The 27,163-nt window shown below is 35.7% G+C and overlaps 1 protein-coding gene across 3 annotated transcripts; it reads left to right on the top strand.

The window, feature by feature from the left end:
• The first annotated feature begins 813 nt into the window (after nt 1-813).
• map3k15 (mitogen-activated protein kinase kinase kinase 15) lies at nt 814-27,163 on the top strand. Of its 3 annotated transcripts, XM_058765557.1 has the most exons (30): nt 814-1,660; nt 3,230-3,369; nt 4,745-4,768; nt 6,733-6,810; nt 7,570-7,763; nt 8,455-8,623; nt 8,707-8,813; nt 8,936-9,106; nt 10,031-10,143; nt 10,236-10,395; nt 10,487-10,637; nt 10,733-10,840; nt 10,925-10,974; nt 12,341-12,436; nt 12,526-12,613; nt 12,696-12,829; nt 13,636-13,763; nt 13,857-13,987; nt 14,072-14,177; nt 15,619-15,776; nt 16,878-17,061; nt 19,394-19,571; nt 20,732-20,906; nt 21,004-21,189; nt 22,166-22,271; nt 22,346-22,577; nt 23,556-23,671; nt 24,044-24,153; nt 24,292-24,368; nt 25,534-27,163. In XM_058765557.1, exons 1-30 carry the CDS (start codon nt 1,354-1,356, stop codon nt 25,628-25,630), a joined length of 4,074 nt encoding a protein of 1,357 aa, XP_058621540.1. In that variant the 5' UTR covers nt 814-1,353; the 3' UTR covers nt 25,631-27,163. The 3 variants fall into 3 exon arrangements, with proteins under 3 accessions (XP_058621540.1, XP_058621541.1, XP_058621542.1); XM_058765558.1 differs by lacking the exon at nt 6,733-6,810; XM_058765559.1 differs by lacking the exon at nt 814-1,660 and having other exon boundaries at nt 3,254-3,369; nt 6,730-6,810; nt 25,534-27,161.

Genomic DNA, 27,163 nt, shown 5'->3' with positions numbered 1-27,163 from the left:
GCCCAGGAGAGATGCTTCTGACGCTGTCTGTTGTTCAAGAGTGGCTTGACACAAGGAATGCGACAGCTGAGACCCATGTCTTGCATACGTCTGTGCGTAGTGGTTCTTGAAGCACTGACTCCAGCTGCAGTCCACTCTTTGTGAATCTCCCCCACATTTTTGAATGGGTTTTGTTTCACAATCCTCTCCAGGGTGTGGTTATCCCTATTGCTTGTACACTTTTTTCTACCACATCTTTTCCTTCCCTTCACCTCTCTATTAATGTGCTTGGACACAGAGCTCTGTGAACAGCCAGCCTCTTTTGCAATGACCTTTTGTGTCTTGCTCTCCTTGTGCAACATGTCAATGGTCGTCTTTTGGACAACTGTCAAGTCAGCAGTCTTCCCCATGATTGTGTAGCCTACAGAACTAGACTGAGAGACCATTTAAAGGCCTTTGCAGGTGTTTTGAGTTAATTAGCTGATTAGAGTGTGGCACCAGGTGTCTTTAATATTGAACCTTTTCACAATATTCTAATTTTCTGAGATAATGAATTTGGGATTTTCCTTAGTTGTCAATTATAATCATCAAAATTAAAAGAAATAAACATTTGAAATATATCAGTCTGTGTGTAATGAATGAATATAATATACAAGTTTCACTTTTTGAATGGAATTAGTGAAATAAATCAACTTTTTGATGATATTCTAATTATATGACCAGCACCTGTATTTTGTGTACATCCAGTTTGATGATTATTAACTGATCTGAAACGAAAGGAAATAACAGTTGAAAGTTAAACCAGTTTGGGGAGCTGGAGTCACGGACCTGCCGTAGCTCTGTTTGCCATGCGCGTATCAACACGGACAAGTTTTATATTTAGTCATCTGCTCCAGATGATTTAATAGTGACTGTACATGCCGTAACCGCCGCGAGCCGTTCCTCGCGCTCTAGATTTGCGCAGTTTTGCTTCGCTTGTGAAATATACCCACGCCTGAACGGAAGGACACACGTTTGAGGAAATGATCGGATCGTGCGTTTTGCAGAAAGGCAGGAGGAATGACTTCCTCAAATAGGATGGTAATGCGTGTCTTTGGAGACACAGCGCGCGCGGTGCGCCTCAAGTTCGCCTGACTTTCTGCACTGAATTCACAAAGCGTTTTGTATAATTGCATAACCGCTGGCGCAAACGAGATAAAACTGGACCACATTGTAATATGTAGTGATGCGCGCTGCTTTAATGAATCGCAAGACGCTGGACGTCACAGCCACGCGCCTCTCCGTGCCACAGGTGCGCACTAAACTTTGGTTATTCATTATTGATTAACTGCGGAAAGAAAAGGAGGACCGCGCAGAGGAACAATTACTCGCACTATGGAGATCATGTCCAATCAACCTACAGCAGAGGCTGGTGGCGACCACACCGCTGCGGCTTCCATGTCTGCAGGCGTGGAGAGGTCTGATGTGACCAGCCCGAGTCCGGTGACCAAACAGAGGTCCCTGAGGGCGGTTTATGTGCTGAATGATGGACTGAAGGCAGTGGCCGCGAACAGCCCAGAATCCGGGGCGCTCCAGTGTCTCCAGCGCGCCTGCGACGCGGAGAGTGCCATATTAACCACAGTGACTTTCGGACGATTAGACTTTGGGGAGACAACAGTGCTTGATACATTTTATGATGCAGGTAAGTTAACGTGGCATTGCAAGGCTTTGGTGCGCGAGAATAATTCCTGCAGACCCACAATTCTGCATGCGGGGTGTCTCCCTAAACTGGCACTTCCAGTACAGGTCTTCTAGTTTTTCATAATGGACTGATGAGTTGAATCAGGTGTGTTGGATTAAGGAAGCATCCAAAATGAGTAGTTTTGAGGGGGTTCCACAAACTAGCCAATTCTGCAGGATGGTACAGGAGTTAGAAGAATAGAAACTCATTGGCACATGTCATTATAGATTTAGAGCTTGAGTCTGTTATTGAATTAATAATTAAAAATTGAAATACTTTATTGTTTCCAAAGAGAAATATGTAATAAGTGTAAGTAATAGTGGGCAAAAAGATTAACAATCATAAATAAACAAAACAATACAAAAAGCAACATTATCAAAATTATTGTTAAATAATGGCATAGCTTTATGATTTTTATATAAATTAAGAGTAAATAGTAATATGCAAAGGGTTTGTGCATGTATATATAAATCTATATAATATATAAATCATATATGTAATCAAACATCATAAAACAAGAAAAAGCATGTATGTATATTATGTATATATATATATATAATTGCTTGAAAAATATAAAAAATACATTAAATTTACATTAAATTAATACATTAAACAGTATAGTAGTTCAGAAAACGAATATGTTTATCTAAATGTACTTATGCAAGATGCAAATTGTTAGGTCATTGGGCTTTCCCATGGGACGGTGTTATGACAATCTCTCTCAAGGAATATTAGGAGTGCAAATAGGATCTTCTGCCTCCAGCACATTCCTTTCCTGGAATTTATTCACCAGGTCTAGTATGAAGTCTCTCTCTCGCAGGCGGGTGTGGCTGCACACGTTACTCTGAGTGATCAAAACACTCTTACATCTGAGCTTTGGGAGGGTGAAAAGGGCAACTTTTTTAAAGTTTGATCCTGTGCATTTTTGTGCATGCAGAATGTAGCTCATGTGCAGCACTTTTTCTGGAGAAGGAACTCAGGACCGGGAAAAGTGCATTTTAGAGCTGAAAATATGAAGTCTCATTTTTCAGAGCAGAAGTGTATGAAATATCCTCTCTATATAGCATTCTACAGATCAGTTTCTTGTTATTGCATTACCCTCTCTCACCCTTTTCCTAATACGACTGAGTCATGCATCAGCTCCTGGTTACGTCAAGTCTGGTCTTGTATTTTGCAGCTTACGCTGTTGCGTGGTTTTCAAACACATTTTCAGATGTTTGCATAGTTTCCATAGAATAAGCACAGATTGTGTTTGACTGGAAAAGAACAAATATGGCCATATGCAGTAGAACAAATATGCCCTTAGGACTACTTTAAACAGACAAAAGGTTATTTAAAGATTGTATTTTATATGATTTAATGGAAAATCATAATAAATAAAAACACTTTGAAATTGAATTGAAAGTGAATGTTATTTTCTTAAAGAACAGGTAATGAGGCTGATGCTCTGAGTGTGCAGTACTACAGTGCACACTATATGCAATACTGGGATTCTGCATGCATGCTTACTATGCCTTTGATTAATTGCAGACATTGCAGTTGTGGACATGAGCGATGTGTTTAGACAGCCCTCCCTGTTTTATCACCTTGGTGTGCGTGAGAGCTTTGACATGGCCAACAATGTCATCCTCTACCACGACACGGACCCTGACACGGCACAATCACTTAAGGTGAGAGTTACAGTCTAATACACACATAAACACACATATGTTTACCTAGCTAAAGAAGGACATATCATAGACTTCTTTTGTTTTTAAAGGGGGTTTGGGTCATTTTTTAGATGTTCAGTGGTTTTGAGAAGGCCATTTGTAGGTTTACTTCCCCAAAAAATAAATAGCTCTTTGTCTATTTAGAGAGAGAGAGACCAACCAATTAATATTGATTTAATCAATAGTGTGAGCTTGAGGCAGGACTACCTTTTTGTCCAAACAATGGAAGATGGAGAGTGTGTTTGGGAAAGGGAAACCTGTTTGGTAATAATAATATTTTTGCAGTTCTGTTTAGTGCCGCTGATGAAAGTGCAATTAGTGCTGTACATTTAAATAAGAATTCAAAAAGTTCCTTTCTCCTTTAAAGACATCCACAAAAAGAGGCTTTGTCTCATTTAGCTAATTTCTAGATTAAAAAAAACAAAACTCTTTTTATTCATTTTTTTAAAAAGTATACTATACAAGACAGACAAAAAGAGGCTTAGTCTTATTTAACTAATTTCTAGACAAAAATATTTTTCATTAATTAAAATAAAATTACTTACATACTTTTCCCGTTTAAAGACATCTAAGAAGCTTTGTCTTATTATTGTCTTATTGAGCTAATTTCTAGAAATAAATAATCTTTTTATTAATTTATAAAATAATAATAATAATAAAAACATTTACTTTTCTTATTTAAAGATGTCCATAAAATGACTTTGTTTTATTTATCATTTTTTAAAATCCAAATATAGCTTATGAATTACATACATATGTTTCTCATAACTTTTTCTAAGTGCCGCCACACAAACACTAGCAAGGGTTGGTGGGAGGTTATACCCTAGGCCTATAGGCTGTCACACTCAAATTTGGTATTTCTGTCATCTGAACAAAGAGGCCGCCCACTACCAGGTCCTGACCTGCTATTCTCAGCTTAGGAGGGAGTTTATCTTTTCTGGGCACTGGACAGTAGAGCTGCCAGAACAACACGGCCTGTATTCGAGCAAAGGCATGCAATCAGTCCCAGGACAGCTGCACATGACCACGTTTCCACAGAGACATTGGAAGGCATGTGTTCTAGCATACTGAGATGATGACAATAACGCATGGGGATGGTGTCACGCGATCTGTTTGTGTATTTGTAAATGTTCTGTGACACTGCTGTGTCCAGCTGATTCAGTCAGGTCTCATTCACTGCATCACATGGCCATCAGTCATGGAATAAATGTAATAAATGGCACGATGGCAAAACCTTTCCAGGGTTTTATATAATACTGTGAAATAAAGTAATATGCATGTATTTTTATTTTTGTTTTGCAATTGAATAATTCTTTCTTTTATTTTTCTTGCATAGGATATGGTGGCACAGAAAAACACAGTAAGTATCAAAACACTGGTAATCTGATGAAGTTTAAGGACAGGCTGGCATCTGTTGTTAGTGTGCCAAAAGCTTTGTGTATGAGACTATTTTTGGAGCGCTTATGGCATATGTTTACATGCTCTTCTGTGCCTTAAAATATATACAACACTTTACATAGTGAGCAGACCATTTCCTGAACTCTCCTTTATGCACATACACTAACCTGTGAGTGGACATGAGGTTCTGGTGGCTCACTGTGTCCCAGTCAGACTGCTGCTGATTCTGATGAACACATAAGGGTTCTCAAGGTGTCATGGTACTTTGATTTAGTGGGTGTTAGTTGTTTTGATAAAGGAGGGGGTCGTTGAGTGCTAGTCTTTAAATAAACCTCTTATGAATGGCTGCTGAGAAGAAGCTGACCTTGACAGCATTTTATAACTGTGATTCATTGAAATGGCCCAAAAACATTCAAAAGATGGATCTGTGTTAACTTCTATATCATCGGTTATGTGAACAGAAAGGAAATTCTGTTTGCCCTTATTCTTTAGGAATTATTCAGCCCCCCGTACATTCCTTTACATTTTCTCAGCCTTAAGGAACAGTTAAAAATTCTGTCATTGTTTACTCAATCTCATATTCCAAACTTGATACAACTTTCTTTGTTCTGTGGGTCACTGTTTTCTATCGAGTTACAATGGGTATTGCATATTTTTAGAGCTTCAAAAAGCATGGAAAAGAACCATTGAGCGCTGTCTTCTGGGGTCATATGATAGTTAACTTTTCATTAACTTTCAAATGAACTGTTGACCACTGTCAGTTCATGAGTGAATCATTCAGACCAATGAACTGGATTAACCACTTCATTGAAAAGATTTGACTCAAAAGAATGATTGATTTACGAATCACTACATTTCTCATGAACACCAAGGAAAGCTAGGGCGATTGTCAAGATTTTCAGTAAATCATTATTCATTATTGCTTAAATAATACACTACCAGTCAAGCGTTTTTCAACAGTAAGATTTGTAATGCTTTTTTAAAAAGTCTCTTCTGCTCACAAAGCCTGCATTTATTTGATCCAAAGTACAGCAAAAACAGTTCTATTTTGAAATATTTTTGCTATTTAAAATAACTGTTTTCTATTTGAATATATTTTAAAATGTAATTTATTTGTGTGATTTCAAAGGAATGTTACATTTTAAAATATATTCAAATAGAAAACAGTTATTTTAAATAGTAAAAATATTTCACAATACAACTGCTTTTGCAGAAGAGAATTCTTTAAAAACCTTAAAAATCTTACTGTTCAAAAACGTTTGACTGGTAGTGTACATCAGTTCCACCCACCAGTACTTTTTTTTAATACTATTATAGAATTTCTTAATCTTTGGAATTAGCTTTTGTTTTTATCATTTTAGTTTTAATTGTAATTTTTTTTTTGTGCTTTTGTCATTTTAATTTTTAATTTAATGTTTTTTCTATCTAGCTTTAGCTTTTATTTTACTCTTAGTTTGTTGGCAAGTCATTTTTTTCTAATTTTTGTTTACATTTTTCATATAATATTTACATTTTCTTTTATTTCTGCTTAATTTCAATTAACAAAAAAAAATGTTTTTTAATAGTTTTAGTTGTTTTAGTTTAGCACAACACTCATACAACGCTGTTGTGGGGCTTCAGAAGGGTTGTAATATAGAGCATGAGTTGTATGGACTACTCATTTGATACTTTAGGTTTTTGCATCCCTTTGAAGCTATTCATTTGTAAATGCGCAGGAAAGAGTGATTCCACTTAAGAAAGAAAATCCCACAGATTTGGAATGACATGAAGATGAGTAAATGATGACAGAATTTTTGGATGAAATCCCTTTGGCTTACTCATTCATCTGTATCTTCTTGCCTCCGTTAGTACTCTATAGTCTGTATATTATTTTTCTGTCATTCTCTTCCTTTCTTTCTCTCTTATTTTGTCTGTTACCTGGAGTAGGCTGCAAGGCCAGTTAAAATAGGCTTCCCATGGGTCCAGTTGCCTCCCGAGTACAGGGGCTCCGGCCTAAGAAACAAAGTAGGTACAGCGGGCATGTTAGTGAATGTCGGGAAAATCCCATATGCATGTACTGGAATGAGAGTGACCACTTTTGCCTGTAAATGTCTGACTCACTTCCTTTCAGTCTGGCTGACATGTTGAGGAATTAAGAGCTCTGAATCAAAGTCATTTGATTGTTGAGAAACGTGGTTACTTTTAAATGATTAATCTTTACAGTTAAGTGGATCCGAAGACTTTGCATAACAAAATCACAGATTTTATAATATAAACAGCGGATTTTTAATGATCTCATTCTTTTTTGGAGGATTCTGTGCATTAGTAAATAACAATAAAGAAATAAAATATGTACTTCATACATATAAACCATCATGCTTTTGCTGAGAATCTAAGGATTTGCTCAGTATCTATGATTAGACCACATGCCTAACAATTGAAATAGTCTTGAACTGTATGATGACTCTTTGACTTGAAAGAGGCTTTACGTGACCCCTTACATTTGAGGTGTTGATGTGGCAGAGTGCTAAGATGCGCTTTGGCCACCTCCTTCATTTCACTCTAGAATTCTGGGACAGTACATGATCACAAAGGTGTTAACAAGATATCCTTGGCTCTTTGAATTTCTTGTATGCCAGCTGCTGAGTACATGATCACTAACACACAGACAGTCTGTACTTTTACACAGTGGTGCAGACAGTCATGTATTATATGAGATGACTAAGAATAGGTCTATATTGCATTTTTAATGCACAAATTTAGAATCTGTTTATCTTTTTTTAGGCGTCCAGTGGGAACTACTATTTCATCCCGTACTTGATGACACCTAACAACGAGTACTTGTGCTGTGAGAACGTGGCCCAGCGGAGAGCATCAGAGTACATGCAACCCAACTGGGACAACCTTCTAGGACCTCTGTGCGTCCCATTGGTGGACCGCTTCGTCAACTTGCTCAAAGATATTCATGTCACGTCTTGGTATGACTGCTAGCTTTATGATCACTTTTGGCAGGATGCCCATTCTCAGACGATCCTTTACAGAGTTACAAAACTGTGACATGCCATATTTAGCTAAACATAAATCAAGCAAGCGTCTTCCAGTTTTTGACTGATAAACTAATTTTTAAAAATAACAACAATAATGCAGTGGAATTCTGTATCTTGTGTTGAACATTGCATCATAGATCTAAACTAGGTGTCAAATGATCCTCGTAGTCCCTGGAGTAAAGAAATGGGACTCAACCCAAATGGGATGTAGTGCTCATATTATATCATCAAGACAGACACGCACAAGTGCATGCAAGATTTATTAGGAACTTCAATAACTTCTAACAAGTGTCAGGGTGTCCTTTCACCTTGAGCTCAGATATCAGAAGTCTAGAACATCCTTGTAGATCGTAGTGCCAAGATTTTTGCATCCTGTAACAGTAAACTTGTCTCAGATTTTGACTATTAGTATGAAGTCTGACCCACTTTGCAGCTGGCCAAAAAAATGTAAAGTGACCAGCCACAGTTTATTTTATTGTTGCATGATTTTTAGATGCATCACTTGCTCTGTGAATTTCAGAAGTCTGCAAGCATCCCATTTGAAGTGGATACTACCTATGAATATATCCACGAACACTAAATCCCATTCTATCTTCTGTTCTATCTTCTTCCTCCCTGACAGTGCTTCATATAAAGACACTCTACTAAACGACATCCGAAAAGCTCGAGATAAATACCAGGGTGAGGAGCTGGCCAAGGAGCTTTCCCGTATCAAACTCCGCATTGACAACACTGAGGTTTTGACTCAGGACATTGTTATGAACCTGCTATTCTCCTACAGAGACATACAGGTATATACTACTGTATAAAAAAGCATGTCTAAAAATGAAAGACTTTGCTGCTGGCTTTAATAATCTTTGGTGTGTGTTTTCAGGACTATGATGCTATGGTTAAATTGGTACAGACCATTGAGATGTTGCCCACCTGTGACTTGGCCATCCAGCCCATGATTCAGTTCCACTATGCTTTTGCGCTCAATAGGTGACCACAAATCTGCATTGTGTGGTATATTCTCCTATTCATATGCTTGGCAAACAGACATTTATCCTTTACAGCCTATTGATCTCAGGAACAAATGCATTTCTGTTTGCGTGTGAACACAGGCGGAACAGCCCAGGAGATCGAGAGCAAGCGTTGCGTGTGATGTTGCAGGTTCTTCAGTCATGTGAGCACCCTGCACCTGACATGTTCTGCTTGTGTGGCCGCATCTATAAGGACATCTTCCTCGACTCTGACTGCAAGGACACCAAGAACAGGGACAACGCCATCCAGTGGTGAGTGAGTTAAATGAGCTTCTTGAAGCTCACAATATCAATATGTTTAAAGGTGATATCTGTTTTTTAATTAAAGGGATAGTTCACCCAAAAATGATAATTCTGTCATTGATTACTCACCCTCATGTCGTTCCAATCCCGTAAGACCTTTGTTCACTTTCGGAACACAAATTAAGATATTTTTGATGGAACCCGAGAGCTTTCTGACCCTCCATAGACAGCAACGCAACTGACATGTTTAAGGCCCAGAAATGTAGTAAAGACATCATTAAAATAGTCTGTGTGACTTCAAAAATATTTACATTTGTGTTCTGAATATAAACAAAGGTCTTATGGGTTTGGAACGCCATGAGGGTGAGTAATTAATAACAGAATTTTCATTTTTGGGTAAACTATCCCTTTATGGAATCCCTTATATTGGGCTCTGTTCACTTGAACCATGAACAAGAAGCTGCATTAACTGTGTTAAAAACAACAAAAAAACTAGCAACTGCATTAAATGCACCAAAACAACAAGTATGTGCATCAAATGTCAAAAACACCCATGTAGTTGGATTATACATGCTAAAAAAAAAAAAAACAGAATACCCTAGCATCTGGTTTAAATGCACTAAAAATTACCCAGAATACTCAAGCAGCCACGTTTAATGTGCTGAAATACCCAGAACAACAACACAGCTGCATTAAAAGTACTAAAATCACCCAGAACACCCTATCAATAACATTAAATGTGCTATGCTGAAACACCCAAAACAACCAAGCAGTTGCAATAAATTCACTGAAGTCACCCAGAACACTCTAGTAGATGCATTACATGTGTTAAAAACACACTATCACCCAACGTAAATGTGTTATAACACCCAGAGCACTCTAGCATCACGTTAAAAAAAAAAGTAATTTTGTATTTATGCATGTATGTTGTAGGTATAGAAAAGGCTTTGAGTTGCAGCCCACTCTCTATTCAGGCATTAATCTGGCAGTACTGCTTATAGTGGCCGGACAGCAGTTTGAGACTTCCATAGAACTCAGGAAGATCGGTGAGGAGGAACACACTTCCTGTTTCCTGTTTCTCTCAGAACATTCACATTAACAACAGGTCGCACCTTCTCACCTTCTCGTTCTCTCTCAGGTGTGAGGTTGAACAGTCTGCTTGGCCGTAAAGGCAGTCTGGAGAAGATGAATAACTACTGGGATGTGGGGCAGTTTTTTACTGTCAGCATGCTGGCTAATGACATCCCCAAAGCTGTTCAGGCTGCAGAGAAACTCTTCAAACTCAAACCACCCATATGGTACATATAGAATAAACCATTTACAGATATACTGTACATGTTAACTATAAGAAATAGAGTTGGAGCAGCTCACATTCATTTCATCTTTCAGGTACCTGCGATCAGTCGTCCAAAACCTTCAGCTGATTCAGCATTTTAAGAAGCAGAACACTGAACATTCTCCTCAAAGGGAGAGACTCAACTTCTGGATGGACATTATTGTGGAGGCCACACAAGGAACCACCAACGGCCTGCGTTTTCCGGTAGTACACCATCTCACATGAGTATCTCACCGGGGTCCACACCTGTATTGACTGAACAGCATTTCATGGACCTTATTACTTCCTCCACTACGCAGGTGTTGATTCTGGAGCCAACAAAAGTGTACCAGCCCTCATACGTGTCCATTAACAGTGAAGCTGAGGAGAAGAATGTTTCTATATGGCATGTGTCGCCTGCTGAGACGGTCAGTGGTTTAATTGAAGCCATGTTTGCTGTATAATGTTATTTTGTGAATATAATGTCGTTTTCCTAACTGACATTGTTGCAGAAGGGAATACATGAGTGGAACTTCACAGCATCATCCATCAAAGGCATTAGGTGAGATTGAGATTCATTCTCTCTGACTCTACCTCTCAGTTTCAGGGGGGGTTTTTTATAGTCCGGAAATAATATTTAAATGAACTTGATTTTAGGGTTAGGTCAAGGGCTTAAAAACATTCCTTATCAACCTACAGTATCTTTCCTCACTGATTTTAGGTGTAATTAATGGTTAAAGATTTAGGAGGGTTAATTCTGAGGGTCTGTTTGACAGGAATGTTGCTCAAGGATAAACAAGCAATGCTTAAGTAGGAACTAGTTCTACTTGATTTACTTGACAAAAACAAAACAAAACTCAAAATGCCCAGGTAAAAGATTTTGTTCAATAGAGATGTACAATATTGGTATCATTGGTTATCTGTTTTTTTTTTTGTTGTTGTTGTTGTTTTTTGTCATATTAGTCCATACTGGATATTTAATTGTGCTCATTTCTCCTCTTTTTGCATTTAGATTAATGCTCACTGCAGTGTCGTTACTGTTAATTAATACTTTTAACAATAATCTTTAATTTGAATTAAAATAAAGCTGAAATAAAATAGGAATACTGAATGAAAAATGTCAAAATACTTGAACTAATATGAGAAATGTTGCCTTTGCAACTAAATTAAATACGTTCACTGTATAAAATGTGTTAAGTGATAAGTTGACTTAACTTAAAAAAATTGAGGAAACCTGTTGCCTTAAAATTCTTAAGTAAATAATAATTTTACAAAACTTGACAATTCACATAACTTATTATTTTTTTAAATTATAAGTTACTTAATAATTTTAAGGCAAGCTCAATGTTTTAAGTTAAGTCAACTTATCACTTTTTACAGCGTTGAAGTACTGAAATTACTAACAGTAACAACTGAAAAATTAGTAAATAGAAATATTTACAGAACTAATAAAAAAGACAAAAGCACATACAAAATTCTTAAAACTTTAAAATAAATAAAAAAAAGATCATTCAAAATATTAGTAAATACTATAATAGTATATAAATAATACTAAAATAACACTGGCCCGCTTAATGTTGATCTGTAAAAGCACTAATAACACCATAAAATGTATTTTTAAAAATGTAGTAAATTTGCGTTCATTATAATGTAATGATGGTTAAATTTAGAATATCTATTTCTAGTGTGTTTTTTTATTGGCTATATTGGCAATCAATCAGCCATAACATGAAAACGCCAGAGTTTTATTTTTAGTGCATCCCTAGTGTTTATCCAGAATCATCTTCAAACAGTGTCTGAAAACTAGCAGATCTCTGACTGTCTATACGGTTTAAGTGCAAGTTGAAACTCCAGTGCTTTCCATTTAAATGTGATTAATTCATGATCTCAGAGATGTGAAACAAATCTTGTGTTCTTCCTCTCTCTAGCATCTCAAAATTTGATGAGCGCTGCTGCTTTTTGTATGTCCATGACAACTCAGACGACTTCCAGATCTACTTCTCCACAGAGGACCAGTGTGGAAGGTTCGTTTTCCTGAAGACAATCAATTAGCTTTTAAACTGTGGTGCTCATGGAGGTAACCGATGTGTGGATGGTTGTCACTTATTTGAAGGTTCTGCTCCATGGTGAAGGAGTTGATCACAGACGGATCAGGAAATGCTGTCGAGCTGGAGGGGGAGGGAGAAGGAGATACCCTGGAGGTAAGAGCTTCAGAAACTCGCCTAGTTTGTTTTTGTTGGATTTGTGAGGCTTGGTGTACTTAATTCCTGAATTGTTTTGCAGTACGAGTACGACTACAATGAGAATGGTGACAGGGTGGTTCTGGGTAGGGGAACTTATGGAGTGGTCTATGCAGGGAGAGACCTGAGTAACCAGGTGCGCATTGCCATCAAAGAGATCCCAGAGAGAGACAGCAGGTGAGATACTTATAACAAATCTTCTGAACAACAGACTAGCACGGATGTTCGCCAGAATGTGGTGTATTTTGGATGCAGGTGTTTTTTTTTGTTTTTGTCAGGCTTCTTAAAGGGATGGATCACACAAAGATGAAAATTCTTTTACTGACCCTCATATCTTGCCTAAACTGTATCATGTTTTTCTTCAGTGAAACACAAAAGAAGATATTTTGGAAAATGCTTGTTTTATTTTTGTCCGTACAATGAAGATAATTGTGCTACAATGCTGTTTGTCAAAATATCTAATTTGGAACATGAGAGTGAGTGAGACTGAGGATGTTCATTTTTGTGTGTACAGTTAAATTAATCTTTTTAAATATATATATTGAAATTATATTAGAAAAAAAAAAAAAACTTTTTTGGAACAAGCTAATTCCACCTGAAATGGGATATTTGACCATTAAAATAAATAAATAAATAAATAAAATAAAAACTAAAAAAATTGTGTGGGACTTAATTTTATTAATATATAACTGATTGGATTGTGAAAAGTGGTCTGTGTATGACAGACGGTAGATTTTAGATGGTATTTTCACATGTTGTAACACGTTGTTACTGTTAAGTAATATATATTTTTAAAATGGAAAGAACTTCTATAAATTATAAATATGAGATTAAAAGAACATTTGAACTGTTGCCTTGGCAACTAACTGACACTAAATGAGTTTAAATTGAAGTATTAGAAAAACGTAAAAGCTAATTCAAAATATGACAAAAATTCTATTGCAGTATTTAAAAAAATACTAAAATAATTCTGATACATACAGGTATTCCCAACCACTGCATGAGGAAATAGCCCTCCACAAATACCTGAAACACAGGAACATTGTTCAGTACCTGGGCTCGGTGTCAGAGGATGGATATATTAAGATCTTCATGGAGCAAGTCCCTGGAGGTACATGTATAGTTTCTGATAGAAGAATATCAAATACGTCTTTTCTACTTTAAATTTGATTTGCTCTTCATATTCATCATATTTCCTCTGCAGGGAGTCTGTCAGCGTTGCTACGTTCAAAGTGGGGTCCTTTAAAAGAAGCCACCATAATCTTCTACACTCGGCAGATCTTAGAAGGACTTCGCTATTTGCATGAGAACCAAATCGTTCATCGGGACATCAAGGTAAGAACTGTGACAAATCCTTTGGATCTATATTTGGGTGCCCTCAAAAATGTGGATGTTTGTTGACCGCTCATCTTTCCACAGGGAGACAATGTCTTAGTCAACACCTACAGTGGAGTGTTGAAAATCTCTGACTTTGGCACATCCAAGAGGCTGGCTGGAGTCAATCCCTGCACAGAGACTTTCACTGGTATTTCTTTCACTTTTCATTGTGTTTTGTTAATTGCAAAACGCGCTCTCCGTGTGACCCTCTCCCCATTCCATTTGACCCTTGCTGTGTGTCATGCATCATGCATCCTGGTGCTCTTGCCAGGTCTTAGTTAAAGTTCAGTCTATCATTAGCCCCACCAAACAGGATCTAAGGGAGTTTCATTCCTCTTCTTTTAGTGTGTACTAAGACACCTCCTCCATCCCAACACAGTCAGGATGCATTTATAAAGATTGTAATAATGCTCTAAATTAGGAGTTTACAAAGAGGTTCATGGAAAAAGGTTCAGAGAAATTTTCAGTGAGAAAATTGACTACTTTTTAATGAATATATTGTTAACCTTTAAAAAATAAATCATTTGACATATATACACTACTTTTCAAAAGAAGTCTCCTGCTGAATTTATTTGATCAAAAATACGGTAAAAACTGTAATAATGTAAAAAATATTATACATTTTTTTTAACAATATATTTATTGATTTCCCACGAAATCACAAACTGACATCAAACAACATCTATTAATTTGGAGCTTAAGAAAAGAAAGAACAAGAACAAGCAAAGTGAAGGAAAAAACAGCTTAAGTCCAATTTCAGCATATTGGCAGAATTGATATTATTTCAATTTAAAATAATAATAATATTTTCTATTTTAATATATTTTAAATTGTAATTTATTCCTGTGATAGCAAAGCTGAATTTTTAAGAAACATTCTTATTACACAACTATTTTTTAAATGTTTTTTAAATAAGTCTCTTATCGCTCACCGTTGAAAATTTTCAAGAAACATTCTTTTTATTATAAATATTGGAAAACAGTAATGTTTTTTTAGAAACTGTGGATTTTAGAAACTCAGGATTCTTTTATGAATAGTAAGTTAAAAAAAAAACAAAAAAACTGCTTTTATTTAAAAAAAACAAAATCTGTCACTTTTAAGTAATTTAATCTCACTGATCCCAAACTTTTTATTGGTAGTGTATATAGCTGCCTTTATATTTTAGAATATTAAAATCCATTTCCCATATTTAAAAACCCTTGCAAAACGACTAAATTGGCCATATACTGGTATGGACTGGTTCACCTCTCCAGGGCTCGGATGACTCTTATTTCCTGACACAAAATAGACATCGCTCCTTCCAGTGCGGTGAGTGATTATGAGTCCTGGTCACTGGTAACATGAGAATGCCTTCTGTGGGGGAGTAATTAGATTAGCATAGCATCTGAGACAGGAGTGTGTTTGTGTTTCATTAGCAACTGCTGAAGCATCAGAGCAGGTGCGCTCATCTGTCCTCCCCCTCGCCTTCCACTGTCGCTGTCATCACTTCTGCACTTCTCTCCTTGATTTATTTTATTTTGTGTAACATCCTGTCACAGCACATTCTTATCTAACGAAGTTCTGCTTTTCTCCTGTAAATCTCTGTCCAGGCACGTTACAGTATATGGCCCCTGAGATCATCGATAAAGGTCCTCGAGGTTACGGGGCACCTGCTGATATCTGGTCCCTGGGTTGCACTATCATAGAGATGGCGACAGGCAAACCTCCTTTCCATGAGCTGGGAGAACCACAGGCTGCTATGTTTAAGGTATAAATATTTTTACTTAAAAATTTAAAATAGTCTTTTAACAAAGATTTTGATTTGATTAAAAAATGTAATAAATTAATTAGTAACACAAGTAGATTTGTTAATAATAAATAAATATGTGACCCTGGACCACAAAACCAGTCTTAAGTCGCTGGGGTGTATTTGTAGCAATAGCCAAAAATACATGGTATGGGTCAAAATTATCAATTTTTCTTTTATGCCAAAAATCATTAGGATATTAAGTAAAGATCATGTAAATTTCTTATCGTAAATATATAAAAAGTTAATTTTTGATTAGTAATATGCATTGCTAAGAACTTCATTTAGACAACTTTAAAGGTGATTTTCTCAGTATTTTGATTTTTTTGCACCCTCAGATTCCAGATTTTCAGATAGTTGTATCTCGGCCAAATATTGTCCTATCAAACCATACATCAATGGAAAGCTCATTTATTCAGCTATCAGATGATGTATAAATCTCAATTTCGAAAAATTTACACTTAAGACTGGTTTTGTGGTCCAGGGTCACATATGTAATTTGTTTATTTATTTGAGTCTACTATATGGGAAAAAGTGTGTGTGTGTTTTTATTATTTTTTTAAGTATAAAAGTCAAATTTATATTTATAAAGTAAAATAAAACAAAATTTTGCATTTGTTGCAAATATGGAAGATAACAAATCAGGAAAGCGATATAGTCATATTAATAAATGGTATCTATTTATTTAAGTCTTTAAATAAGTATATGTGTTTGACTCAGTTTGAAGGAGCTCATGGAGATAATTTTGTTTTATAATCTTGTTCTTTGTAGAAAACTTATTTTGTGTATTTATGTATATATGAAAATATTAATAAAAATTATGTATTATAAATAAATAAAAATTACAAAAATTATATATATATATATATATATATAATTTTATTTATTTATAATACATAATGTTTTACTAATTTTACTGTATATACACACACACATAGCAGTATGTTTAAAATACAGATGCAATATTTTTTGATTAGTTGTAAAATATTGTATTTTACATATTTTTAAGTGACTATTCATCAAAATAATCTCCTCCATTCATCTCTGTTCTCTTTGTACCAGGTGGGCATGTTTAAGATCCATCCGGAGATCCCAGAGTCTCTTTCGTCAGAGGCCAAATCCTTCATCCTTTCCTGCTTTGAGCCTGACCCAAATAAACGAGCGACGGCTGGGGATCTGCTCAAGGATCCATTCCTGCGTCAAAACATCAAAGGCAAAAAGAACAAGATCGCTTTCAAACCCTCAGGTAACGTCTAACATGCTTTCTGCAGCTGTGACCGCGACCTGGGTTGACCCTTCTGGTCACATCCATGGTGTGTAAGGCATTTTGGGCCTTGTGAGAGAACACATAGAACATTTTTCGCAGGCAAACACGCAGAGCTGCCAAACTCCCCCCATAGCCCAGCATGCCTACATCTCACCGCTGTCTGGGAGAGTCATAACAGGCCCGAACTGCCCTCAGCCGGCCTCTCGCAGTCCAGACTGAACTTACACAAGAGATGGGTAGGAAAAACAGGACCTGTGAAAGGGGAGGAGACAAAAGAAAATCAACAATACGGCCTCACACCACCTTCACAAATGGTTTCTATCCAGCCACTCATGTCAGCTATCCCGCTGTCCATGGAAAGCATTCTCAGGGTGTGGTGTTTCACATAAACATGCGCTCTGCTTTCTTAGAAAACGCTCACCTTTTCTCTTTGACATTGTTAGTGAGTGACAGAAGTGAGCTAGTGAGCTGCCTACTGCTATCCAAACCGTCATTTAACCTCATAAGTGAAAAGCTCTTTACATAGTGAGGAACATAAATAGCTCTTTGCAGAGAATAGTACAATAGGTTGATGTTAGCATGTTGCTAAGCTAATGGCTTGACACTAAGCTAATGTATTTGGTTAAACTTTTTAATGAGACTGGAATATTTTTATTCATATTTTTTGGTTTTAAATTAAATATAAGTTATATGTTTACACAACCATTTAAAATTTTGGGGTTAGTAAGATTTTTTGAATGTTTCTAAAAGAAGTCTCTTATGCTCACCTAGGCTAAAAATGCATAATATTGTGAATTTAATAAAACCTTTTTTTTTTTTAGTATATTTAATAATGTAATTTATTCCTGTGATGGCAAAAGTGCCTTACAGTTTTCAGTGTCACATGATATGATAATATGCTGATTTTCTACTCAGGATTTTAATTATTAATTTAATATTGAAACAGTTGTGCTGCCAAATATGTTTGTGAAAGCTTTGATCAAATTTTTTACAGGATTCTTTGATGGTTAGAAAGTTCAAAAGAACAGCATTTATTTGAAATATAAATCCTTTGTCACATTTTAAATGTATTTACTGACATTTTGATCGATTTAATGCATCCTTGCTGAATAAAAGTATTAATTTCTTTAAAAAAAAAATGCAATTCTGCATTAAAATTTGGTTAAGTTTCCTTTTAGGAGGTTTTGGAGCAAAGAAAGAGCTTTGTAGGCCTGGTGTCTTCCCAGGTTTGTTCATTAGACTTAATACTTTAGTACAGACCAAATATTAATAACACAATGTCTCCTTCTTCCTTAATGCTATCCAATCGGCTGCTTTGGCTTGGATTCTCTGTGTAACAGTATGGCAAGGTTTGTATCCGCCATCTGTGTTCTATGTGTTTTTGAGTATCATAAGCTCATAATTATTGGTGTTTAGATGGTTACTGGTGATTGTGTTGAGTTTATGCTCTTTGTGTGCTCTGATTGGTTCTTCTTGTCATCTCTTTCATTCTCTTCACTCTTCACTTCACTGGTAATGTTAGTTAACGCATTAATTAAAGTTACAGTATTTATTAATCTTTGTTAACATTACTTAATAAAACTGTTCGTTGTTAGTTCTTGTTAGCTCAGGTCCAAAATATTAACAGATAAAGCTTACTAATGTATTAGTAAATGCTGAAATGAACATTAACTTCTTTAAAAGTCTTTTTCATTGTTTGTTTCATATTTACCAATGTAATTGACAAATATTAACAAATCAAACCTTATCATAAAATTTTACCATATTGTGCTATTATATATTGTGAAAGAAATATCTAGTGTTTTAAATTAAATTGGAGCTGTCAATTATAAGGTTTTATTGTTTTTGTGAATCCACTTAATCAGTTAATCTCATATCAATAATATATCAATATTAGCTGATTTAAAACACATTTATTGTTGCATTTATTATTTCTCACTGAACAAGCATTACAAAATGTGACTTTAGAAGTGAATATGTTGTTGGTTTTAATTCCATATCATTGAGTTTAAGTCTATTATTGGCCTGTAGGGGGCATGATTTATATATTTATTTATTTTATCATTAGTAACAGTAAATTAACATGTTTAATTAGCAGCTCCAATATAATGTTTAATTATAAAAAAATTAAATGTGTAAAATTAATTCAAAACATAACACTTGACTATGATCTTGTATACAAAAAATTAAGCCTTTATTATATAGTATTCATTCATATTTTTTAATAGGTTCGAACTTAGGGGGGGAAATAAAAGCCAAAAATGCTGTGAAACTCTGATGCATTGCATTGGTTGTGTTTTCCTCCCTTTAGACTACATCCGCAGTGTTTCATTGCCAGTACAGCTGCAGACAGAGGCTACAGGGAGCAGCAGCAGTGAACCGGGCTCCGTGTCTCCAGACTGCGACTCCAAACAAGACGTGTTCTTCGAGAAGAAAAAACGCTCTAGCTCAGAGAACCTCATCAAACCACCCAACTCAAACTTCCTCAGGTGAGCTCAGAAGATGAGCACTAAGGTGAATACAGAGCCTAACACGGGTCCTCAAACCGGTCCAGACGAGTTTAGGTCACGCGTTGGTCAGCGATAGCTGTAAGTGTGTATATGTATGCGCTTATGTGAGCGTTGGATTAGCGTCTGGAATGTTAATGATGTGACTGTGTTTACGGAGCTTGAGTATCCGCCGCCGCTTCAGCTCTCAGACCAACAGTAAATCAACTTCCTGGGCATGAAGTGCTGAGGCCTGTCCTGACAGCTAGTCGACTCCTTGGAAACACTGTTTAATTAACGCGGTGGAATGAGGAGACAGGTGTGCTGGGCCGCGGTTTCTGGGCAGGTGTATGTACGTGTGTGTAATGAGATAATGCCTTTTACAACAGGTACTCTCTGGTTGCTCATAAAATAATCCCATGAACACTTTACTGATCACTTCTTCACCTCGGTTTCAACGCACACACACCAAATCACAGAGCTGTCACACATTAACCACGTTTCCTCTTTCCCCTAACGAAATCATGGTTTTTAATCACCACTCCAGATTCATATATACTTTGGCTGCTAATTTTAACATTGATATTTGAGATGAGTTAAATGTTTAATATGGTTAAATGCACAGTTAGTTAATTTGCCTAAACTGACATTTAAAGCTGAAGTATGAGAGATCACCTATAAGTGAAACACACTGTTAATAAAACCACATTTCTGTTTAATTTAATTTAATTTAATTTAATTTAATTTAATTTAATTTAATTTTTTATTTTAGATGAATTTTGGTTTTCAAAAAAATTAATTGATTAATTGTGATTTATTTTTTTGATAGTGCTGGAATAATGATGCTGAAAATTTATCCTTGACATTAGGAATAAATTACATTTTAAAATATATTAAATATTATATTTATTAAAAAAATGTCATTTTATTTTTAAAACTTATTATATATTATCCATTATTTTAAATTGTAATAATATTTCACACTTTTTATTGTAATATTGATTAAATAAATGCAGCCTTGGGGAGCATAAGAGACACTGAAAAAATCCTACCGACTCCAATCTTTTGAACAGTTTTGTACTGTACATAATGTTACATCTGCATGAAACTATTTATATTCATATGTTGTCACTGAATCAGTGTGAAATGTGTGTGTGATTCAGTGTTCCAGATGAGAGTCCTACAGCAGAAGACCGCAGCTCCCCAGCCTCCTCTGAGAACAGTGACTCTGGCCTCTTCCTGCTAAAGAAAGACAGTGAAAGACGTGCCATACTCTACAAGGTCCTCAATGAGGACCAGGATAAAGTGACCTCCAACCTCATGGAGAACCACATCCAGGTGTGTATCTCTGCGTATTTGACTGTGTGTGTGTGTGTGTGTGTGTGTGTATGGTATGTCTGAATCATACAATGACGACTGTGTTCTTGTCTTTTAGGGTCAGGAGGAGCTGAAGTTGTCGGTGGACCACATCAAACAGATCATCTGCATCTTACGGGACTTTATACGATGCCCTGAGCGACGTGTCATGGCAACTACCATCTCAAAACTCAAACTAGACCTGGACTTCGACAGCACGTCAATCAACCAGATCCAACTGGTTCTGTTTGGTTTCCAGGACTCTGTGAGTGAAGTGCAGTATAAATAGTATTGTTCTCGAATGCTACTGTACAGTATACAATCTCAGTTTCCCACCCAAGCATAATACACTATTGATAAAATCCTATTTATGCTGCAATATACATTTTTTAAACCTTAAAGACAGATGTTCGACATACAGTACCATTCGAAAGTTTTTGAATACTTGAATACTTTTATTAAGTGTGCATTAAATTGATTAAAAATGACAGTAAAGCCATGTATAAAGTTAAAAAAAAAATCTGTTTCAGATAAATGATGGTAAAAGATGGTTTTCACAGAAATATTAAGCAGCACAACTTTTTTCAACATTGATAATAATAAGAAATGTTTTCTGAGCACCATATCAGCATATTAGAATGATTTCTGAAGGATCATGTGAATCTGAAGAATGGAGTAATGATGCTGAAAATTCAGCTTTGCCATCACATGAGTAAATTATATTTTTAAATACATTCAAATAGAAATCCATTATTTTAAATTTTAATATTATTTTACAATATTACAATATATTACTATATTTTGATAAAATGTAGTCTATGTATGTCACATCCCCTTTTTAATTCATTTAATTAAATAAATAATTTTTAAAGAATGATTATTAATAAACAGTGCACAGAGCCACCAAGATAACTCTTATATTATTTATTCAGTTATTTTACACCTATATTTATTTCTCTGCATCCTGCCATATTTTGCTTGTATTTATTATATTATACTGTGCCTTCAGTTTATTTCATTGTCAAATATTTGAAAGAAATCTAATGCAAGAAGATACATGATTGTTCTTTTCTCTAGTGTTCAAAATTATGGAGAATATTTTGCTTCAAAACATTAGTTGAGTCTGTTCTCCTCTGATATTTTCTTTTCTTGTGCAGCCTCAGAGTGTCAGTGTCTCCCTCCTGTGGTTTAGTTTGAGAGTGATGAGATTAATATTCCTCTTTCATAACTGTTTGTTGCAGGTAAATAAAGTGTTGAGGAACCACCACATTAAACCTCACTGGATGTTTGCCATGGACAACATTATCAGACGGGCTGTACAGGCAGCTGTTACCATTTTAATTCCAGGTGTGTAAGTGTGAGAGAGGGACAGAAATAGAGAGATTGTTGTTCTGATGCTTTTGCATCTGTCTCTCTTCTAGAGCTGCAGACACATTTCGGGCCTGCGTCAGAAAGTGAAGGTGCAGATAAGGACGCAGATGAAGTAGATGAAGAGGATGATGGGGACTTTGGATCAGTGGCTCGTACGACGCAGGAAGATCAAGCCCTCACGTCTGGAGTCAGCACCCTTAGTTCAGTCATATCCCATGAGGCTCAGCGGCCACAGCACCCGCTGGGAGCCCAGCTTGGACGCCTCAAACAGGAAACCAGCAGGTACACACTGTTGTTCCTTAAAAAACACTCACGTCATTCTGTTTAAGACAGTTAAATATAAACCGTATACAAAATACTCTTGTGCCACCCCCTCCAATGGTGAGTGAATGAAAAATCTATTGAAAAATATTGACTAAAAATACAAAACACCCGTGGTGGATATGTGCTTAACATTATTTACTACAGTTCAATAGTTTGGGTTAAGATGTTTCTGTTTTGGAAAGAAGTATCTTATGCTCACCAAGGCTGTAATTTCCTCATTATCTTCAGTTGGGATGTTCCCGTGACAACGCAGCAAAAACATTAGTATTCCAAAATATTATTAGGATTTATTATAACCATTTTATATTTTAATATATTTTAAAATGTAATTTATTGCTGTGATGGCAAAGCTGATTTTTCAACATCATTACTCCAGTCTTCAGTGTCACATGATATTTCTGAAATCATATTAATATGCCACTTAATATTTCTGTGGAAACCATGATAAAAAAAAAAAATGCAAGAATTTTTAATTAATAAAAAGTTCAAAAGAACAGCATGTACTTAAAACAGAAATGTCTTAAATGTAACTTTTGATGACACTTGACACTTTTCTGAATAATACAGTAAATTAATACTTAATTACTCAACAACAACAACAAAAAAACCTTACTGAACTGTAGTGTGTATTTTATATATTCCACTATGTCTTAAAAAAATGTTTGCAATTAATTCTATTATATTTGATTCCATTTTTTTTTTTTTACTTGTTTTTATTTTTGTGAAAAATAGCACAGATTATTGTTACTCTTTGCATTATATGCGAGTCTCTAGTTTTAGTTATGGAGTTTAATGGTTTTATGATGTTTCTTTAAATGTGTTCTGTCTTTTCTTGTTGGATTTAGACAGTGAAATGTGATCTTAGATGACTAGAAAATGTTCATAATCCTTGAATTGTTTGCGGTAGAGTGTCTCATTGTTATGTTGCCACTTCAGGCTGCTTGAAGAACTGGTACAGAAGGAGAGAGAATATCAGCAGGTACTGAGACAGACTCTCCAACAGCGGGTACACGACATTGAGCTTATCAGGCTAAGACAGCAGCCTGCAACAGGTTAGTTGTGCAACTAAATCACACACATGTATTGATTTAGGTTTGCTTATAAGCCATTTACTCTGTCTTTATTTACACTGAAATCATGTGTATGCCTGTGTGCTAAGGTAATAGAGAAAGTGTCAACTTCCCCCTATCTGATTTCCAGTATCCTTTTTTGACCTCTAGAGTTGTTTACATCCAGTTTATAGTACAAAGTTCTGTTAAAAGAAAACTAGTGAGTCGCCGTACTGTCTGCTGCCTACACAAGCAACTTTCTAAATAAAACAAAACCCGAAAAGTGACTGACTTCAAATGTGAATGTGAGTCTTAAAATGCAGATCTTGGCATCTGTGCTTTAATATTCCTACATCGTTCGTTTGCCCTCAACAGAGACCTCCTCAACCCCGTCTATATTTCACATCGCTACACATCCAGAGCCTGACAAGAAGCTCACTGACTGGCTGAAGGAGCAGGGTGCCGACTCTGAGACAATAGACAAGGTGAAACATATCACCCTAAACACTGCCTATATTGTGTCTTTCCCACGATTAGAAAATTACTCACTGTTTGAAGTTTCCATAAATAAATAGACGGAAGATTCATGCCAAGTTCTTGTGGTTTCTGTCTGTTTTTGACAGTTTGTTGAAGAAAATTTTACACTCGGTGATGTTCTTTGCGATGTTACTAAAGAAGACCTGCGCTGCCTGAGGCTTAGGTGAGGGCTTAATTTGTAAATGTTGATTGACTGTGTATTCTGTTCCGTTGCATGTAGTGGCCCTAATTATTTAGTCACCTACGCCACACTTGAAATGTTGTAAATATAATAATATTAAATATAATAAATAACTGGAACATGTAAATAAATGAAATTATATGTAATATATAATATTTCTAATATTTATATACACTACAGCTCATAGGTTTGGGATCAGTAAGATGTGTTTTTGAAAGCAGTCTTCTGCTCACTGTGTTTATTTTATCAAAAATATAGTAAAAACAGTAATACGAAAAATGATTACAAGTTAAAGGTTTTCTACTTTAATATGTTTTTAAAATGTAATTTTTTTAAGCTGAGTTTTCAGCATCATTACTCCAATTCTGTTTCACAAATCATTATAATATGCTAATATGCCCCTCAAAAATATTTATTTTTATGATCAGTGTCGATAACTGTTGATAATACTGCTTATTATAACAGTACTGTTACTGTTACAGTTACTGATAACAGTAATAATGCTGCTTAATATTTTAGTGAAAACCATGATTCTTTAATGAATAGAAAATTTAAATTTTTTTAAAAATCCTTAACATTATACGTGCCTTTACTGGGACTTTTGGTCAATTTAATGCATCCTTGCTGAACAAAAGTTTTAATTTCTTTAAAAAGAAAATCTTACAGACCTCTAACTTTTGATTTTTTTTTTCATTTATTTATTTAAATCTTCTTTATTGTTATATATATATTTATAATAAGGGATATTTAGACTTTATATAGACTTGAATGAGTAGTTTAAAAATGTCTCCCAGTTAGTTGGAGTTTATTGTGAGACCAAATATTCTTTATAGGATTCAAATCTATAAAGCCAAAACATGATCCTGATGGACTTCTCAAGCCGCTTATGGTGGTCTTTGCAGTGTAGACGGGAGCATTTTCTTATTGAACAATAATATCTGATTGTTCCTCTTTAGACAACTTCTCAGTTGTGGGAAGCACACCATTCTGCATTCTTGCTGATTTCCTTACTTTAGTAGTTTGTGTTAAGACCACTAGAAGCTTCATGTTCAGCCTTCATGGGCTTGGCCCTTTTTTCCCAGGATTGTACACCTGTAGTTACGAAGTCTGCAATTAATTAATATATTTCATTTATTTCCCACTATAGGGGAGGATCGATGTGTCGCATCTGGAAAGCCATTCAGAGACACCGTAATAAAGGGCTTAGAAAGGTCAAAAATGACGAGGGAAATTCAGAAGGATGAAAGCAGCAGGAAGTTGCCGTTGACCGACACCTGAGCCAGCATAATACATCCCTATAATGAGAGACCCTTACTGGCTCAAACCTTGTAATTATGTCATGCTCTGCCCCAGTTGGACATGTTTACTTGTCTTTCCGCTATGACCTAATGTTTTTGTGCTACTTTTAGTATATGTTTTCAACCTCTCTGAGATTTACATCTCATTTCCATTTGATTTCAATAGGAAAACCCATGAGGATGTAAATGGCTCTATCTAGGAAAGACTGCACTTTCCGCTTTATTACATTGCCAGGCCAGGAAGGGTCATCTGACCCTCTCCAAGTAACTTGGGAATGGGTCTAAGACAGCAGAGCAAACGGTGTTACCTACTTAACGTAGGACTTCAGATCATGCCATTTTAAATGATAGAAAATCTATCTAAGTTTCTATTTGTTTTATCTTAACAAGTCTGGAAAAATGTGTTATTCATATTACATTTTTTGAGGGACTGTCTGGACAAAATGACCACAGACCTCTCGGACCAGGGCTAAGGAGCCTCTTTTAGATGTATTTTAATAAGTTTGAATGTAATTACCCCAGTATGTAGATAAATAAACATGAACTAGTCATAACGTTCAGTTGCAACTTGAGTAGCACTCGATACTTGTACTTCAAGTGTTGCTTGACTGTCATTTTTTATAAAAATGTGCAAGACCAGTCTTGCTAAATGCAAACCGTGGTTTTCTTAAACCGCCCATCCACGTTCCACAAACATGTATCCACTTTCAGTTCGAATTCAGGTTCATTCAGTCTTTCTACAGTCTGTTACAGATCTATGTCATGAGCTGAAGATAGAATGGATCAAAGCACCGAAAGTGCTTGTCCCAGGTTCACAGATTCCATATCTATGATTTGTTTGATGATTTTTGTTTAATGTTTCAGCTGCCGTGTTTGAATGTTTATGCATTGAATGCGTTGATCTGTTGTGGGAACGGTAGCACTTTGAGCACCAATGTTCCATCTAAGCTATTTATATTATTTCTTTGTGTGCATCGAAAGTAATGTGATGATGAAAGATGTCTTTCTCTGTCTTTTCACTTAAATGATTTGTAAACTGGATTTTCAGGCTGCGTCTGAGACAAAATGCCAACTTGTTTCTCTGAATTGCAAAACACTTCAGGTGAATAAAGTTCACACTCCTGAGCCACTGTAATGGCTGAAACAATTTGTTTTCCCATAAAATGTCACATGGGAGTTATTAAAATATATGGCATAGTTTAAGCTATGAAAAATGTTGCAATCGCTGGGAACGTTGTCAAAAGGAAAAGACATTTGAAATCTATAAAGACTGAGAAATAAATGGAAATGTATTATTTTATAAGGACCTAAACATTGTTACTGTAACATTGCCTGTTCTGTATCATGTAAAGGAAAATGTGTTTTCTGTAAATTTTCAAATGTGTCTCTGTGGTGTTGTTTTTTGTGATTGAGCTTGCTGTTTTAGATCCAATATTAATATAATGCTTTCCGTCGGTGACATAATGTGATTTGATTTCA

This window comes from Onychostoma macrolepis, chromosome 24, assembly GCF_012432095.1.
Source record: "Onychostoma macrolepis isolate SWU-2019 chromosome 24, ASM1243209v1, whole genome shotgun sequence".
NCBI lineage: Eukaryota > Metazoa > Chordata > Actinopteri > Cypriniformes > Cyprinidae > Onychostoma > Onychostoma macrolepis.
The sequence above is the reverse complement of the archived record's forward strand: the minus strand, read 5'-3'. Positions and strand labels throughout refer to the sequence as shown.